The following is an 18727-nucleotide window of genomic DNA, read 5'->3' as shown; positions in this document are numbered from 1 at the left end:
CCTGTTCTGAATATGAACGACATATACGCTGTACTCGTGGGTCACCAAAGTCCATTCCTTGACCACGGTTCTCCAACTCGCGGCCCGCATGCGGCCCATTAAGTTAGCGTTTATTAAACGATCGGTAAAAAAAGAAGAATCCCTTAAAGTCCCGTTTATATAAAGTTATGAAAGTAATGAAATCTTGTACATGGAAGTTCAAATTAAATCCATCTTGCTTCGTTTAGAGTATAGAGTCATAAATTAATAAATTATAAATTACTTAAATGTATTAATTGTGTATCGGCATTTCCATTAACGCGTTGCTAATTTCTCCTGCTGATGACGCCTGGACAAAAGGATACCTGTCAGATGTGGCTGCAGTGCTCAATGCCAGTAAATGATCATTGTTGAACATCTCTTAAACTCAACCTGCAATTTCCCGCCCGGTTAGCCGTGCGGTCTAACGCATGGCATTCCGGATTGGGAAGGAACGCCTGGTCCCAGGCACGAATCTGCCCGGCGGACTAGTGTCGAGGTTGGATGGTTTTTAGGCAGTTTTCCATCTGCCTCGGCGAATGTCGGCCAGTTACCCTTATTCCGCCTCAGCTATACTAAGTCGGCGATTGCTGTGCAAACAAGTTCTCCACGTACGGGTACACCACCCCTTACTCTACCACGCAAACAGATGGGTTACACTCGTCTGGTGTGAGACGTTCCCTGGGGGGGTCCACCCGCGGCTGAACCACACAATAACCCTGAAAGAGTGGTTCGGTGTGGGGTGGCAGAGGGCTGAAGTGAACTGCGGTAGTCGTCGTGGACTTGTGGACCACTGCGACTGCGGCGGGGACGGAGCCTCTCCGTCGTTTCTAGGCCCCCAGTTAACATACAATACCATACAATAACCTGCAATTTCAATTACAGCGCCTCAGAAATGTTTTGGAGCACTTGGCGAAACAAATTTCGTCTGGTATTTTAAACCGATAAGATTATAGGCAATTATCGAGGCCAGGAAACATTACGTTACACGTGTAAAGCTGTTGTATACACGCACTGTAATCGTATGTTTGACTTAAGGCTGACTGGTTTATGTACCATTTTCTTAATCGTAAGAAGGTACTGTCAATTCTTGTTCCACCACCTTGTTCTGGCTATTTCAGTTTTTATGGCATTCATTAATGCTTTAGATGTGGGCTCAATGTTACATTTTGCCCCATTATTTAATGACCATTTCAATACCAAGTCCCGAAAATACTCCTGCTGGACATATTAAAAAAGTATTCTAGACATCCTCGAAGGAAGCAAATCCATCACTTGCCAGTTTCTGGACTTCATGAAACACGTGGGATTTGCATGGAAAGCTAATCAGATATATCGGTGCACTTTACACTTGAGCTTCATCTAAACAAGTTCCTCAGTACTATGAGTAAGAGCGTATGAAAGCTGTAAGTATGATTTTATGTGTGTACTGTTCTAGTAGTAATACATATAAGCAGACGTGCTTAGTTCAGTTTCATTTCGCTCACTTCCGCAGTGCTTCAACTTAGTATAAACAGTTCAACTGAGTGGATGGCATCTTGAACGGATGCCCTACAGATTTCTTTCTCATAGCAGCATCCTCCTGCCCCCTATACGTCCTTAAAAATCACCTGTTTGTCCGCTTCAGAAGGATTTTCCTTCTCCATTACGCAACTGAACCTACGCCTCTAAGCGGAGTAGCAGCTATCATCCTAGTGATGTAACCGTTTTGGATCGCAGGCTGTGGTGAACCGCCTGAACCACGAACCGTTCCGCTACGTCATCACCGTGAGGTCAGAGCGCGAGGTGAATGGTCTGGTGCGCATCTTCCTGGCGCCTAAGCTCAACTGGTTCGGGCAACAGGTGCCGCTCAAAGACCTTCGCTGGAGCACCATCGAGCTCGACAAGTTCCCCGTCAAGTGTGAGTATCTGCTCTGCCTGCCTGCATAGTTACACAGTGGAGTAATTAGTTCAGAACAACCGCGGCGCGTGCCACTGGCCGTTTCCGTCATTAGCGCAGGTTTGTAATAGGAGAAAAAAAATTCTTGAAATTTCTCTATTTGTCTGCAGGTTGTTCTATACGTGTGACGCAAATGGTTAGTCATCAAGACTAATTTTTACTAAGGTAACACATTTTCAAGATGCTGCACGTGGCAGATTTTGGTTTTTACAGTGGGTTATAACAGTCCACTCGTATTAAATTTCTGAGTACGAATAAAAGTGACTCTATCTGTTGTCAGTTTTTAATATAGGTAGAGTTTTATTCTTGGAATTTCAGTATTTGAGTACATACTGTTTGACAAATAACCTGTTGATGTTACTCAACTGGTTAGTCATCAAGATAGATTTTTACTGTTTCAACATACTTTGGAGATAAGTACAATTTGTTGATCTAATTACCATTGGTTCAGCAATTCTAGTAACCTATGTCTTCACACTTCGTACTTTTACTGTACGTTAACAGGATAATTTATATTGTGAATGTTTTCTACCTCGCCAGAAAGTTATACAGCGCTGGAAAAGCTTATGGACAGGATATGTAATAACTTGGATGAGCCACAGAATTACAAAATCTCACCTTATCCTGTCACTAACTTTACGTGCATGACTGTTGTTGCACCATTTTTATGTTAGGTCTCGTTTTTGTTTTATTCTGCACTATAATTTGTACAATACCATAATTTATACAGTGTGACGTTTTCAGTCTTTAAATAGTGATCTGGTCAACTTAGACCTTGATGAATGCTTTCCATTATGCCTTTTTCTGTGTGTTAGAATGACATGATTGTTATAAAAAAATTAGTGTACTACATGACGATAGTGGAGATAAGATTTAGCTTTCATTACGTTATTTGTTAGATTTTGTAACTGATTAATGTACGTATCGATATGTCTTCATAGGTATATTTTCAACATAACGAAATCTTTGGGCTGTGATACCAAGTCAATTTGCATTTGTTGTTGTCATCTCATATGACTAGGACGTTTGCCGCACTTGTAAACGCTAAGAATGAGTTTTTCATTTCTTGTTTTACGTGGATTAAAATATTGTGTTTTTTGTTTCAGTATTAATGACAAATTAAATGTTTTAAGTGATTTTCGTAAGTATATTATTATGTGACTTCTAGGCACCAATTCGCGTTGTCTTAATGTGGTTCTATAAATTGCAACGTTCTGTTGTTGGGTACCAGATGATGGCTTACGCCCGAAACCGGCGTTACGAACAAAATCCAGTTAATGCAGTTCAGTGTCGTGAAAAAAGAGGAACAGCAAAAAAAAGGGAAGTTATAGAGAGTGAACTATGAGGGAAAAGTAGAAGAAGAAGGGAAAAGAAAGGATTGGAGGAAACTAAAAAGGGGGATGGGTAGGTAAACACAGAGCTATTTACAGGAACATCCGAAATTTAAGAAGATAACTCTATGATAACTAAAGGACCTACAGAAAAATGATACATATCAGTAGGTAGAGCATCTCACCAAATATCGATTCGTAATACAACGACGTAGCTGCACTAGGGCGCAGCCAAATCATCTGCTACATATTGTCGCATCAAATTATTTCACGCTTACAGAGAGGTAACTCAGTTAATACATTTCCAAAGCAGACTGTTGCGCCTTCTCGAGCATTTCGCATCAGCTACTTCAGAGAACTGAACCCACGTGTTGGCGTTTGCCGTGTCACAAACGGTTCTGAGGACATGTAACGTCAGTAGAATACTTGTAAGTATTCTCTATCTATTGAAATGTGCCTGTCTTTTGTACGTCTTGTACTTTACACATAATCTTCTTCTGAAACACTGGAGGTACTTAACGAATAATCCCGTAGAAGGATTTAATGACGAGATTCGGACTGGACTGTGATGAGCAACAGATCTATGGTACATCCACTTGGCACACAGAACTTCATTTCTTATTATTGGCTACTAGATATAGCTATTTTCGTTATTCGAAGTAAGCGATCACAGCGGAACAGAAAAGAGTGTATTTCGCGTGTATTGTTTCGTGCAAAGACAATAGTGTGAGATAACAATCGTGACACTCTCTTTTGATTTTGTTACCACAGTGTTAGCAGCGCCCCAAGCGGCCAGCAATCAACACTTTTGAATACGACATCGGATAAGTGTGAATACTAACATTTATATTGATTTGCAATATAGTTTTTACAATTGGGAGTGTATGTAGTGGCGTAACAATCGACAGTAACTAAAGAATGACAGAACATTTGTCATTATTTAGGTGCCTAAGGACCCTGAGAGATACAAAGCAGTTCATTACAAGATTGTTTAATACTATTCTCTTGTAACTTAGAGACATTTACTAAATTACGTCGTTTTCCTTTAATAGCAAAAAATTGATCGTATACACCAGAAGACTTGACCTTCTGCTGAAAGACGTCGTATGTCTACCCAAAAAAGCAGAGTTTTGTTCCCTACACTTTCAGCCAAATCACTGAACGTGGAAAGTATGAAACCTATGTGGAATGTAATATCTACGTTATTTAACGTATCAAATAATCCACTACAACTGAAGCTTAAGGGCAAACCAGAGAGCTGTGATAATATATCGTCAAAACCAGTATAACTGCTTCCTAAGGAAACCTATTGCCCAGTTGTTGCTGAATCTGAGACACAAACGGAACAAAACCTTCAATACATTTACAAAAATATGCCTGTATTAGAAAGTCGAGTGAAGCGTGAGAATGACCGAATCACTGGATTCCACAAAAAATTTTTAAGTATCAGAGAAAGTGACTATGATAGCAAGAACAGGCACCAGAAATATACGTTTCTCATGCATGAAATATGTTTATAGCCTCTTGCTTTCAGCGGAATAAGCTACAAATACACACACATTCGACAGTATTTCCTCATGAATAGGTTCTAGCTCATGTCACTGAATCAGTGTGACTTGGCTGTTTGTACGTGTATTGAAGATACTTCATTTCTCTTGGTTATTTTGTTACCCACGAGCGCAAAAATATAACAACTATTTCGTTACTTAAATAGAAAATAATTACAAACAAATATTGTCCTTACGACGCATGTGACTTCTTTCTCACCGTTTGGAGCGCTAGTGTCGCTCCAGCAGTCAAACCGTAACAATTTTCGAACCAGATAGTGTCGTGACTGTATTGCACTGTGCTAAGACTTCGCATTGAGCGCCAATTAATCACCGAAAAAGGAATTGCGTTACTGCCGCAAGCAATACGACTTGAGACAGTGTACTGTTCCATGTTGTGAACTTGCATTATGAAGAAAGAGTTATTAAGATGAGTGCCTTTTACTTAACTATACCCAATAATTTGAACAACGAATCATTACTTATCACTAAGAACTTGCAATTTTAGAAGATTTGGTTAGTTTGGATTTTGAAATTGAAAGCTTGCTGACTCCTTGTTGAAACAGGCAACCAAAGAGTCTCCGACTTAAAATTACTCTTGCCTAAAATATTCAACAATTAACTGAAGCGCGTAAATTGCGATTTTGCTTTATTGGTGCATTCAAATATAGCAAACTAACAAGGAGCGGTAGGTTACGGTGAGGACTAATCAAGAAATGGTCGGAGGTCAGCAGGGGATTGTGCGGGAGGCAGCGGATGGGGACGGTAGCGGACGGCCGGCAACTTTAAGTCTGCCGCAGGCTCCAACTACTTTAGTCACGCCTGTGCATTTGTATAATTAAACCCAGTGGCATCTTCGCGCCCTGGAAGCTTTACTTGAGCTTGCAGAGAGACCACAAAGCGTTAATATTCCAAATTCGCATTTGGAACGATAGCAATTCGAATCTTCAACCTACTTTCGGACGACAGTACTCCATGGATATCACAGTTGAACAAATGGTTTTTAATGACTGGAACATTATAATGGAAGGGAGAATATTTCAGTACTTTCAAAACTGACGAAAACAAAAAAAGTGTCACTCAACACACCGTGGTACACTGTGAGAAAACTTCATTATAAGAATCTAATTTATAGAAAATGATAGGAAAGGAAGGGTGGATAGTCGTTGGTAAAGATACAGCTATTACAGGCAACGGCGATATTCTCCCGAAAGTAGGTACAACTGAAAGATACGAAAGAAGAGAAAGAATCGGCCGAGTATGAAACAAAGGGCTTATGATCTTCCGTTGTGTTCACTGCGGTTACTTGCTGGAACATAATAACAGGGGAAAAACATTTTTAGCCATTTCTTTCACTAATTCCTTACTTTTGCGACCTCGGTTTCGAGTTGTCTCACAGCTGTCTAGCATCAGTGGCAAATATGTTATTCTGTATACCAGCATAAACATGTTGTTGTTGTTGTTGTTGTTGTGGTCTTTAGTCCAGAGACTGGTTTGATGCACCTCTCCATGCTACACTATCCTGTGCAAGTTTCTTCATCTCCGAGTACCTACTGCAACCTACATCCTTCTGAATCTGCTTAGTGTATTCATCTCTTGGTCTCCCTCTACGATTTTTACCCTCCACGATGTCCTCCATTACTAAATTGGTGATCCCTTGATGCCTCAGATCATGTCCTAACAACCGATTCCTTCTTCTAGTCAAGGTATGCCACAAATTTCCCTTCTCCCTAATTCTATTCAATACCGCCTCATTAGTTATGTGATCTACCCATCTAATCTTCAGCATTCTTCCGTAGCACCACATTTCGAAAACTTCTATTCTCTTCTGGTCCAAACTATTTACTGTCCACGTTTCACTTCCGTACAACATAGACAAAGCAAATAATTTAAAAATATCCAAGAAATTAACTGTTAATACGAAACATACAAATAATTAAGTGCTAATTAAAACAGATTACTGGAAAATGCATTGGTAGTGGCGCTGAAAAGACAAAATGTGGATTGGCTAATAGGTGGGGTTTGGCAGAATTAGGGAATGGAGACTAACTATAGTCTGTATGATCAGCCAGTACCTGTTCTTGATTGTCCTAGTGTTGCCTCTTTATCCTCAGTATTTGAAGCAGAGAGGGTTTTTGTCAGTTGTATTTGAAACGGAAATTATGACGCAGTGTTCTACTTGATCTGCCTTTGTGTACTGCTACACAAATGGTTCATCAAAACTACCATTTTAAAGCGAGCTTTTAAATGATATTGCGAACAATCGTGTTCATGAAAATGTTGCTGTTGTACTAAATGTTAATATGTTCATCTTTACTTCAATATTTTCAACATTTGCATATACCCTCTCCAGTAACCTGTGCAATTCACTTGTCTGTAATGTACTCGGGGACAATGGAAACCTTTTGTCTCGCTGGCAGCTCATGGTACTGCGGTACTTCACCTCGCTAGCAGTACTCTTTGTCTGTAATGTACTCGCGGACGATGGAAACCCTTTGTCTTGCTGGCAGCTCGTGACACTGCAGTGCTTCACCTCGCTTGCAGTACTCTTTGCCTGTAAATTCAGACAAGGCATTCATATCCTTCTTCTATTCTTTCTGCTAGTTTTCTCCAACTTGCAGTGTCTATCGTATCCAATTTTCCATCTTCTTCCATCCTGCCAGTCGTTTTCTTGCATGACCTTGTCTTGCATCGCACATCTCACTTCATCGTTCCAATGCAGCAAGTATCTTACCCTTTACTGTGTCGTGTAGGTCTCCAGTGCCATATTTTAGAGGACTATCTCTCCTCTGGCTTTCTACTAAGATGTACATACCAAGTCAGCCGTTATTTTCAATTGTGTCTACAATAACTCTTGTAATTCCCATTTATTCACGTAGCACTTCATTTCTTATTTTGTCTCTGCTTGTTACCTCACAACTTCGTCTCCAAAACGCCATTTCTGTTGCCTTTAATTTCTACTCATTGACCCTGGAGACTTCCCACAGTTCAGCACCATACAGATCAGTGCTGTCAACTATAGTTTCGTCTATACTCCTTCTCAAATTTTTTGGCGTTATTTTATTTCAAATAATGGAGTGTAACTGCTTGATTGCTGTGGTGTCACCGCCAGACACCACACTTGCTTGGTGGTAGCCTTTAAATCGGCCGCGGTCCGTTTGTATACGTCGGACCCGCGTGTCGCCACTATCAGTGATTGCAGACCGAGCGCCGCCACACGGCAGGTCTAGAGAGACTTCCTAGCACTCGCCCCAGTTGTACAATCGACTTTGCTAGCGATGGTTCACTGACAAAATACGCTCTCATTTGCCGAGACGATAGTTAGCATAGTCTTCAGCTACGTCATTTGCTACGACCTAGCAAGGCGCCATTATCAGTTGCTATTGATATTGTAAATAATGTACAGAAAAGAGCTACGTTCAACATTAATGGATTAAAGTATTCCACCAAGTACCACCTTTTTTCTAAGTTCTAATTACCTTGTCCTGTTCCAGACCTCACGCCAGCCTGCGTGAGCTTAAACGCGTGCCTTTCGGCTTCCTCTCAATTTAGTGGGTTGGTCTCCTGCCAATCCCCAACAATTGCCACCTTTTCAATCCCTATTCTGTGCTTGATTTCCTCGTTGTTTCCACCTCTAGCCAAAATAATTATCTCTAAATATTTATATGAACGGCTACACTTCACTATAGATCCATCATCCATTACAAGATCCCTTCCTATACCTCCGACAGCCAAGTAATCAGTCTTCGTACAATTACTTTTCATGCCCCACTGTTCACAGTCTTCTTTAAGCTTTCTCACCATATTAGAGGTGCTTAAGATACATCACAGGCTCAAATGATAGAGAAAACGTGGGTGTTCAGTTGTTATATCAGTCTAGTCAGCAGAAACGATGTCGTAGGCCAGTCGGGGAGAGATACCCCGCAGACAAGCCCACCAGACAGCGGAAATGACGTGTGGAACGCAGTGGAAGTGTGATGTATGTGAGTGTGTGTGTGTGATGTTGCAGTGAGGGTGGGCGAGAACGTGGTGGTCCGCAGCTCTGAAGACTCCTCGGTGACCATCCCAGAGCCGCGCAGCTTCCCAGACCTCGTCAAGGACGTGCAAGCCGCCATGCGGGGAGAGCAGGAGTTCGCCCTAGACAAGGTCAGTTCGGCTAGAGAACCTAACTGACCCACAAGTCTCCGACGCGTTCCGCAAAAGCCTAGTGTACGTTTAGACGACAATGGCTGGCTCTGAGCACTATGGGACTTAACTACTGAGGTCATCAGCCCCCTAGAACTTAGACCTACTTAAACCAAACTAACCTAAGGACATCACACACATCTATGCCCGAGGCAGGATTCGAACCTGCGACCGTAGCGGTCTCGCGGTTCCAGACTGTAGCGCCTAGAACCGCACGGCCACTCCGGCCTTAGACGACAATGCTTGCCGGCACTACTAGCTATGAACTTGTAATTTAACCCCGGTTCGATTCCCGGCGGGGTCAGGGATTTTCTCTGCCTCGTGATGGCTGGGTGTTGTGTGATGTCCTTAGGTTAGTTAGGTTTAAGTAGTTCTAAGTTCTAGGGGACTGATGACCTAAGATGTTAAGTCCCATAGTGCTCAGAGCCATTTGAACCATTTTTTTTTTTGTAATTTAATTTCTTTTATACCTGCTACATTTCATCCGGCATCAAAATTAAACACGTAAAAGCTATCAAAAGGATGATTTTTATTCATACAGATAAGTGATTGTACAGTCTAGTAACGTCATTGAGACTGTTACATACAGTTTACTACTAGTTATCTGTGTAGCTTCTTCAGAGACAAAGCGACGTAATTCACGGATTACGCGTTACATAAAAGAAATTTTGTACCTATAATCGACTAGTTCATAATAATCGTGTCGTAAGTTGTGAACAGAGCGATTATGTTGGTTACCTGCCATGTTGTTTCTAGAGTCGTATCCTACAGCTATCCTTCACTGGCTGGAGCCTCAGATTTTGAAAGGTTCCTCATTACAGCTATTCGGCCACCCAAATAAATGTGAGAGTATAGAGTTCATTTTCACCATGGTTTCCGCAAATTTTCTGGCCCCAGTTTTAAATGTCTTCGTGATAACTTAACGAGGGCGCCCATAAATACGTCAGTTAGAAGATGGCGTTAGTACTAATAATACCTTATGTTACCAATTGTCTGCGCAGGATTCCAACATTTTCCTTCATTTGATTTACCTATTGAAAAGTGGTGTTCAGTCCCTTATCTCGCAGGGTCTCCGTTTTCCTTATATTTATTAAAAGTTAACAAAATCACCACTGACCTGCATTTAGCTAAGAACACAGTTATCTGGAAGAACGTGAAACTGTTTGCCTACAGTAACAACCAGTCTCTGTTCTTCTGTATTACTACTCGAGACAAGGCGACAATAAAGACTGTAAAACGTTGCATATATGAGGGTCACTCCAGAAGAAATGCACACTATTTTTGTAAAAATTGAGTTTTTATTCCGCATGTGTGAAAGTTTTACAGTGTGTAGATACATCTTTCCCGCTTGTTTTCAAACTTAGTTTAACCTGTTCCCGCGAGTGGCGCCGTCACAGCATGTCTTCAAGATGGCTGCTGCACTTTACGTTCGTCAGAAGCAACGTGCTGTCATAGAATTCCTGTGCTGTGACAACGAGACAGTGGGAAACATCCACAAGAGGTTGAAAAAGGTGTATGGAGATGCTGCTGTCGATCGCAGTACAGTTAGTCGGTGGGCAAGCAGGTTACGTGATGGAAGCGGGCTCGGCAATATTGATGATTGTCCTCGCAGCGGCAGGCCTCGTACTGCACACACTCCAGACAATGTGTAGAGAGTTAACGAATTGGTGACTGCTGACAGACGCACCACAGTGAACGAATTGACACGCTACGTTGGGATAGGGGAAGGAAGTGTTTGCAGAATACGGGAAGTGTTGGTGTTAAAAAAGGTTTGTGCCAGGTGGGTTCCCAGGATGTTGACAGTGACTCACAAAGAAACAAGAAAAACGGTATGCAGCGAACTTTTGGAACAGTACGAGAATGATGGAGATTAATTTCTTGGAAGAATTGTGACAGGTGATGAAACATGCCTCCATCATTTTTCACCAGAGACGAAGAGGCAATAAATGGAGTAGCATCATGCAGATTCACTCAAGAAAAAAACATTCAAAACCAGGCCTTCTGCTGGAAAACTTATGGCTACAGTGTTTTTCGATTCCGAAGGACTCTTGCTTGTGGACATCATGCCAAGTGGATCCACCATAAATTCTGATGCATATGTGACGACACTGAAGAAACTTCAAGCTCGACTGAGTCATGTTCGACCACATCGGCAAAAGCAGGATGTTTTGCTGTTGCACGACAATGCACGGCCATGGAAGCGATCACAAAACTCGGATGGACAACACTGAAATACCCGCCTTACAGTCCTGACCTGGCTCCATGTGACTATCATCTCTTTGGGAAACTGAAAGACTGTCTTCGTGGAACAAGGTCTGAAGATGATGACTCCCTTGTGCACCCTGCCAAACAGTGGCTCCAACAGGTTGGTCCAGAATTTTACCGTACGGGTATACAGGCGCTGGTTCCAAGATGGCGTAAGGCAGTTGAGAGGGATGGAAATTATGTGGAGATACGAAAATATTGTTCCTAAAAGATGTATCTACACACTGTAAAACTTTCAAACATGTAGAACAAAAGATGGATTAAAAAAAAGTAGTGTGCATTTCTTTTGGAATGACCCTCGTACTATGAATGCGTGTTGTCCATACATTCGGACATGGACAGCGCGTGGAGACGGATGGGGCCTTAGGATAGGTGGCTCTAGCTGCGAATGTAGGTCGGCCGATGGGCGTACCAAGGTAATCTGCACAATGGAGAGTGTGTCTGGATGGCGCAGTGGTTAACACACCTTCAAGGAGATCCTGGGTTCGAATCACAGTCCGGCATATATGTTTCGACGCTGACTCCGCGTAAAGGCCCGATGCGGCTGACATCATGAATTCCCTTGTGACACTAATAAATCTAATGTTAATAGCCAAGATCTTCGTTCCGTGATTAAAACACTAATTATGCGCACATATGCGTGAAATACAATTGCTTCGCTTCTCAGTACTACCTAAAATACGAGAGAGGTTCTTTTTTTCTATCCATGTATTTCGCGCATCTTATTACAGAAATTACTGATATTTCCTAATACCTTATCCTCTCAGCGTTTCAACTGTTGTTCAGGCTTTTCGTCTGAGCTTTTCCTTGTCGTATATGAGTTTGTGCTGTTTCTCTAACGCCCTCAGGGCCAATGTGGCGCAAAAGCATAACCTTCCTCCTTCCTTTTGCTTCAGTAATTCCTATTACTCTGCTTTCTCAGCCAAATTTTCCATTGACGATTTGTTAATTCCAATGAATAAGCTTCCTAATTTGATTGGAAATGAACTGCCCCTTGTCGCCAGTCAGATGAGTAAATAACACAAACTCGTTATTCTGTTGCAGTACCACCGCCACTGTGGGTTCCCACACCGCCTGTTGCTGCCCAAGGGTAAGCAGGAGGGCATGCCCTACCTGCTTTACGTCACCGTCACCGACTACCAGAGGGACGTGGTGAGTATACATCATAATTAGTCCAACCCACATAGAAAAGCAAGGCAGACACGTATATTAGATACTAGTTACAGATCAACAGATTCATTTGTTGAGAAGTCAGAGATGGAACCAATAAAGGATAAACGGGAACATTGGAAGATCAGGGATCTTGTAGCAGGTGATTGGCCGACACCTCGTAAATGGAGCTGTCATGTGTTCGCTCGTAGTGGACAGGTACCTTGCTACTAGCAAGTAGTCTAAACATACAGTACAAAAAACTGCGCATAAAAATGAGAGAAAAGCTAACTACAAGACTGATACGAAAAGGAATTTTTGTGACGAATGGTTGGGGGAGGAGGAGAGGCAGGGAGAGGGGAGGTCCCGAAAACTTGGGATTTCTTGAGGTGAACTCAGTACGACAGTTCCTGTTGGCGTAGCACAAATTCTATGACGTGAGATAAAATATCCGTGTTGATATTTTCACTGTTTATTATCGCAGTGCCTTAAACCATAGAGGGAGCGACCTACAATAATAAGGACTGTATAATCAGATGACACTTGTTATGGATACCAGCGTTTCAATGCAGTACCACCGTCGTAGCTGATATGATTAAGCAGGTATCTGATAGTTGCTTCACTGGATTCACCAGGTATTGCACTTTAGGGGTACAACATCGGGAACTCGTTACTTGTATTCAGAAAGGTACGATGTTTTCGTAGATTAAAACAAAGACGTCGAAACTGAATAGCGTTTCAAAATAAGTTGCTCCTGATATAACATGCATGTCCATGAGGGTCAACAGCTGCAGCAATTAAAACAAATGTGATAAACTTCCTGCAACCTGTTGTTTACCCTGTGCAAGTGGCTAGACAGTTGCTCTGGCGAAAGTTGTAAATATGTTTTGATTTACAATCTGCCCACTGGCAGCGAGACAGAATCGAGATTCTGTATCTGGAAGCTAATTGAAAAGAAGCCATTAAAAGCATTATAAGTTCACAGTGCTTTGCGTAAGCTATATCCGCTCTGGGAAAATAGCAGAAAAAATATACTAGGATTTACTTTGTATTTGGTCTATTCTAATTTCTTGTGACAGTGTCTGTCTGGAACATTCACTTAAGAAAAAAGATAGCCATTCATAAAGGTTGTCTGCGTGTGGCTAAGACGGGTTATTGACCACAATTAAATGAGAGAATTAATTCAGTTCACCCATAGCAGTTCGATGTCATTATTTCCGCGGAAACCAATTTCCTCGCCATTGTTTACCTGCGTTTGCGCTTCGGGAGTAACAAAAGGCCATTGCTCATAATTTTCTGTGCGGTCTGCTTCTTTACATTTTAGACGCTGGAGTTGTACAAAAGAGTAATTACGCTTTATTGCAGTAAATACTCATTGTTTGAATGTTTCCAGTCCAGTGTGACACCAATTTAACAAACTAAAGATTTAAAAATGGATACTGTCACTGAAGATGTAAAGTCAACAACGTAATGTGCCATTTATGACAGGTCTTTCCACACGACATGACATAAGAGGCTGTGTGTGATAAGAGATCGAAAAATATGTTCGCTATCAGAGAAAGAAATGGTAAGAATTAAATAAATTTCAGCAATTAATATTTTTCCTATTCGTGTCATCTTCGAAGCACTTACATCTCCTCTGCTTTCGACCCGGCTTTTATTACGAATGATATAATAAATCAAGAAATATCGGTGATCAAATCTATATTAAGTATGTGTACTACATGCAATGAAATAAATTACATCCATGGAACATGAAACTGTGCCGTGTACTGCATATTATTTTTAAAAAACGTAAAGGGCTATTCGTGCTCTTGTCTTTACATAAAGTTATCAGCAGCTGTCATTTCTTTATGATGGCCGCACAGAAAGCATTTTTATTAATTCTTTGCATATCCGTCTCGTTTGTTGTTTTCCGTATACGAGCAGATTGCCGCAATGTACCACTACAATAAACACCAGGTCTTTAAAACCGATGGCCTTATATTCTATTCTGCAGTGTTTTACTTTACTATAATTTTTGAAAGTTGTTATCCAAATCGCGGGACTAATTTTAACGAGTATTTTTAAAAGTTTGAGCAACACACTGTGCCTTTTTTCTAAATGTATTTCACTGGTCACGGATTTAATAACTAACAATGCAAAGGATTATAATCCAATTCAGTTTGTTTTATTCTAACTTCGCCGAAGACTATACTACAAATATTATGAACACCAGCAGGCATTAGTATGACCCGTATTCAAATACTCTGCATATTTCTCAGGTCTCTGCGATTTCCCTCGAAAGAGACTACAGCAAAACTCATCTCTCATCCCTCCCAAGGGATGCATACTTAAATATGACCTGCTTCCGTTACTGAATAATGTTATTTATTGTCAGCCCTTGTTTTTCGTTACTCTGCTACTACCAACTACGTGGACGAGGACATCATATTATTAAATTTTATGATGAGGGAGAATATATTGTCGACGAATAGCGTTCTGCAGCTGTTCTCACTCGTTGTTGCTCTGTTATAGCGGCGTAAGTGGCCGATGTAACTGTTCGGTCTGGTTTGGTAATAGGTGAAGTGTTGCCAATGGAATTTGGCAGATAAATGAAACACTTGCTGGAATCTTACATCACTAGGGGCTACGTCATGCATTAAACAGCCAACTTTTTCCTATAGTTAATGTTTTTATTATTATTCTGCGGAAATTAGGGCCATCAGGGCGCTGTATACATCTAACCAGGCATTCACCATATTTTACATAGCGTTCAGTAAAACACATATGCGATAATACTCTTAGAAATAACCATAACGCAATTGGATTGAGGCGGACACAAATAACGGAAACTGTAGTAGCTATAATACAAAAATTGTACTATTCCATGAAAAGTAGATCAAGAGAGATGCATGATGGGCTGTTGCTTTAGTGTGAAAACACTGGCAACAACAGAAGTGAGAGAAGAGTGAAAGAACGAAACGTGACCGATTGAGAAACGAAAAGAGAACTAAACGTAACTGGGAGGATATAGGAGCATTAGCTTTACTGCTTGAAAGAGATTTTTAGACAAAATGATACGAAATTGATCGTAGAAAGCACTCCAGCTTCTTCTTAAATGTAACGGGGCAGTGAATGCTGTGGCGATGTTTTTTCCAGAGGCGGATTGTTGCAACGAAGAAGCAGTTTGTAAATGTTCTTGTTTTACTCGTATGTATGGGTACAGTGGGGTTACAAGATAAACGAGACACTGTGTTGCCATAATAATGAAATGACAGATACTTAATCTCTGACGCGATGTAATGGCGTGCGCGTGAACTCAGGGCCAATAAAGTAGACGTGGTGTATGACAGTCATGTGACTTGTCTCCAGGTGAAATCATCCTAATTGGCCGTATGAAGCACTAATAATTGCTAGAGTTAGTTTTAATCTTCTATAACTTACAATTCTAGCGCTGTGGGATTACATCGCAATAGTGGAAGTTCGGCGGGACGGGTGATTCCAAAAGGATATGGACCACACAGCCTGTGGAAATGTACCCCGAAACTTCTGGCGGAGACGGGAGGGGGGGTAGGGGGGGGGGGGAGAGGGGGGGCTAGAGGTAAACGGAAATCTTCCTGCACGGTATTTTCTCCTCAATTGGGGAGCTGATCCAAAGGAACACCCAGTGCTTTTGTGACTTTCTGATGCGGTATTGTGATACCGTCGAGAAGAACAGGAGGAAGTTGTTTGTGGACTATTTTTTGAGGAAGTACCAAAATGTCTTCGAACTTCTTCGCATTTAGCTTAAGGCATAGGTTTTGTCTCATTTGACTATTGAAGACAGACCATCATTCATCAGGACAATTGAAATATTTATATCTTCAGGTCTAGTAAAACCGGAGTTCGTCGGCAAAGGAAATTTACCGGAGGACAGAATTGATGAGATGTCATTGAAATACATGGAGAACAGTACAGGACGTAAAACTGACCACTCTGGCACTCCTGAGAGAACATGCTCCGTGGAAGACGTTTCGTTCCCACAAGCAACACACTACTGTCTTTTTCGAAAGAAGTTTTCAGACCACTTCAGTGCACTATCTGAAAATTTAATTTTTAATTTGTTTATTAATTTCCTGAACAATATGCCAAAATTGACGGTAGCAAAAGCGTAACAGAAAAGCAGCAGTGTCAATATCGTGACTCCCCGACTCTTCATTGCGAATCCCATGTCACTAGTTACCTTAATAACCAATTCTCTCCTCTCTCTTCGTCCGAACAGGCCTTGGAAGGCCCAAAGGTACCGACCGGCCGCCGTGTCATCCTCAGACCACAGTCGTCACGTCACTAGGTACGGATATGGAGGGGCATGTGGTCAGCACACCACTCTCCAGGTCGTATGTTAGTTTACGAGACCGGAGCCGCTACTTCTCAATCAAGTATCTCCTCGGTTTGCCTCACAAGGGCTGAGTGCACCCCGCTTGCCAACAGCACTCGGCAGACTGGATGGTCACCCCTCCAAGTGCTAGCGCTTTAACTTCGGTGATCTGACGGGAACCGGTGTTACCACTGCGGCAAGGCCTTTGGCTTCAATAACTGTTTAGGCTGTAGTAATTATGAATCGTAATTATATTTGTCAGAAAAGTTATTAAGTATGTAGCCATTTCCTAGTCGACTATATATTCCAGGGCTTCTGATTTAGGGGATGACAAGCTATGTCCGATGAAGCTGTTCCTATGAGGATTGAGACAATATGCTAGCGAGGTCCGTGATATCTTGTCCCAACCCTGAAACCTCACATACTAAGTACATGAACCAACCATTTTTGTGTGCTCCTCAGGTTGACGACAAGATGACTCCTGATGACATCGAGAGCCTGACCTCCCTCAGCTACTGCGGAGTGCTGGAAGGCAAGATACCCGACCGCAGGCCGCTCGGCTTCCCCTTCGACCGCAGAATCGAGTCTGTCGATGAATTCATGACACCCAACTCCAAGGTCATCGAGATCACCATCAAGAACGCCAAGTAGCAAGTTATGCCCATCTGAGAACCAGACATGCCCACCGGACTCGAACAGAACAACACAGTTAACAGCTTCAGCAACTAGAGCCATCATGGTGCCTGCAGTCGACGACCAAATCCACCGAAACACATCATAAAGTCGATGAACTGTACAGCATTTGGTGGGCAGACAATAGCTGCCAACAGAGAATCTCATTTGTATTTTATTAACGATACAGTTACACCCAGGCAAGAATAAATGTGCGTGAGTTGTAGATATCTGCTCTTAACATATGGTCTGTCGAATGTAAATGAAGATATCACAAGACCATAGTTTGTTGCCTACGCTGTAACATGTGTTTTCTTCTTACGTAATTGAATAAATAAATCTCTCTCAAGCAAAATTGTTGTTAATTCATTTTGTCATTCGTACCATTTTTTTTTTCTTCGCTCCAGAGAAAGACGATGAGCACTTTGTTATTTACCAGTGCAAATGATCATAAAATGCTCCTATAACAACAGTTACTGCAGTAGCAGCGATTCATGTTGAATGTTACTTAAGTTCCTTCTGGTCCATTGATGAATGAATGGGAAATTTTCATGTTTCACAAACTTTATACACATTAATTGACATCCTAACTGGACACTCGTCAAGCAAACAAAACACGGACAGACGTCACTGATCTCTTTGACTTCCAAAAGTAACTTCAAAACTGACTCGTCGCAGCATCTCTGCATAACTTTATGTAGAATTTTAACAATCTCTTCCAAAACAAAGCATTATTAGTTTTGTACAATTTTGATGTTACAATTAAAATTTATAAAACACAAAGAAACTTGTGTTAGAGCCGAATAAGGTATAAAAGACAACATTCAGTGACAATCTTTTATATCTTTAGTTTTCCATAAGAAAATCATTCTGAACTTTAATTACAATAATGTCTCTCGTATTGTTTTAGTTACGTAATTAATTACAGTTTGGATTTGGTTACTAATATTTAATGGTAGTACAGAGCTCGTCCTTTATCCGGTTATATACATAAAATGCACAAAAAGGACTCAAATTCTGGAAACTGGAAAACTGTGAGATGCAAACAATTGGAGAATTAATTAGAAATGTAAATACAAAGAATATTAATTACAGAGGGAGACATAAAAGCAAATAACAAATGAAAGTACATCATTTGCTAGTAACTTTTAAGCTGTTTCTCAAGATAGTATGGTCTTCTGTTACTGGATATTTAGATTACCATTTTGTTAATTAGAAGCATTAATTTTTCATGCTAACGTCTCTGCAGTCTCTAGTTTGTTATTTCTAAGGACATATTACT

At 41.3% G+C, this 18727-nt stretch overlaps 1 protein-coding gene across 1 annotated transcript in view; it reads left to right on the top strand.

Annotated features, from left to right (window-relative positions):
- Nucleotides 1–17566, top strand: part of LOC124777744 (hemocyanin-like) — a 55846-nt gene extending 38280 nt beyond the window's left edge. The window contains exons 9-12 of the mRNA XM_047253245.1: nt 1738–1918; nt 8845–8981; nt 12330–12437; nt 17236–17566. Of these exons, the coding sequence (XP_047109201.1) occupies nt 1738–1918; nt 8845–8981; nt 12330–12437; nt 17236–17424 (615 nt within the window). The 3' untranslated portion in view covers nt 17425–17566. The remainder of the gene's footprint in view (nt 1–1737; nt 1919–8844; nt 8982–12329; nt 12438–17235) is intronic.
- Nucleotides 17567–18727: the final 1161 nt, after the last annotated feature.

This window comes from Schistocerca piceifrons, chromosome 2 (genome assembly GCF_021461385.2).
Source record: "Schistocerca piceifrons isolate TAMUIC-IGC-003096 chromosome 2, iqSchPice1.1, whole genome shotgun sequence".
Classification (NCBI taxonomy): Eukaryota; Metazoa; Arthropoda; class Insecta; order Orthoptera; family Acrididae; genus Schistocerca; species Schistocerca piceifrons.
The sequence above is the reverse complement of the archived record's forward strand: the minus strand, read 5'-3'. Positions and strand labels throughout refer to the sequence as shown.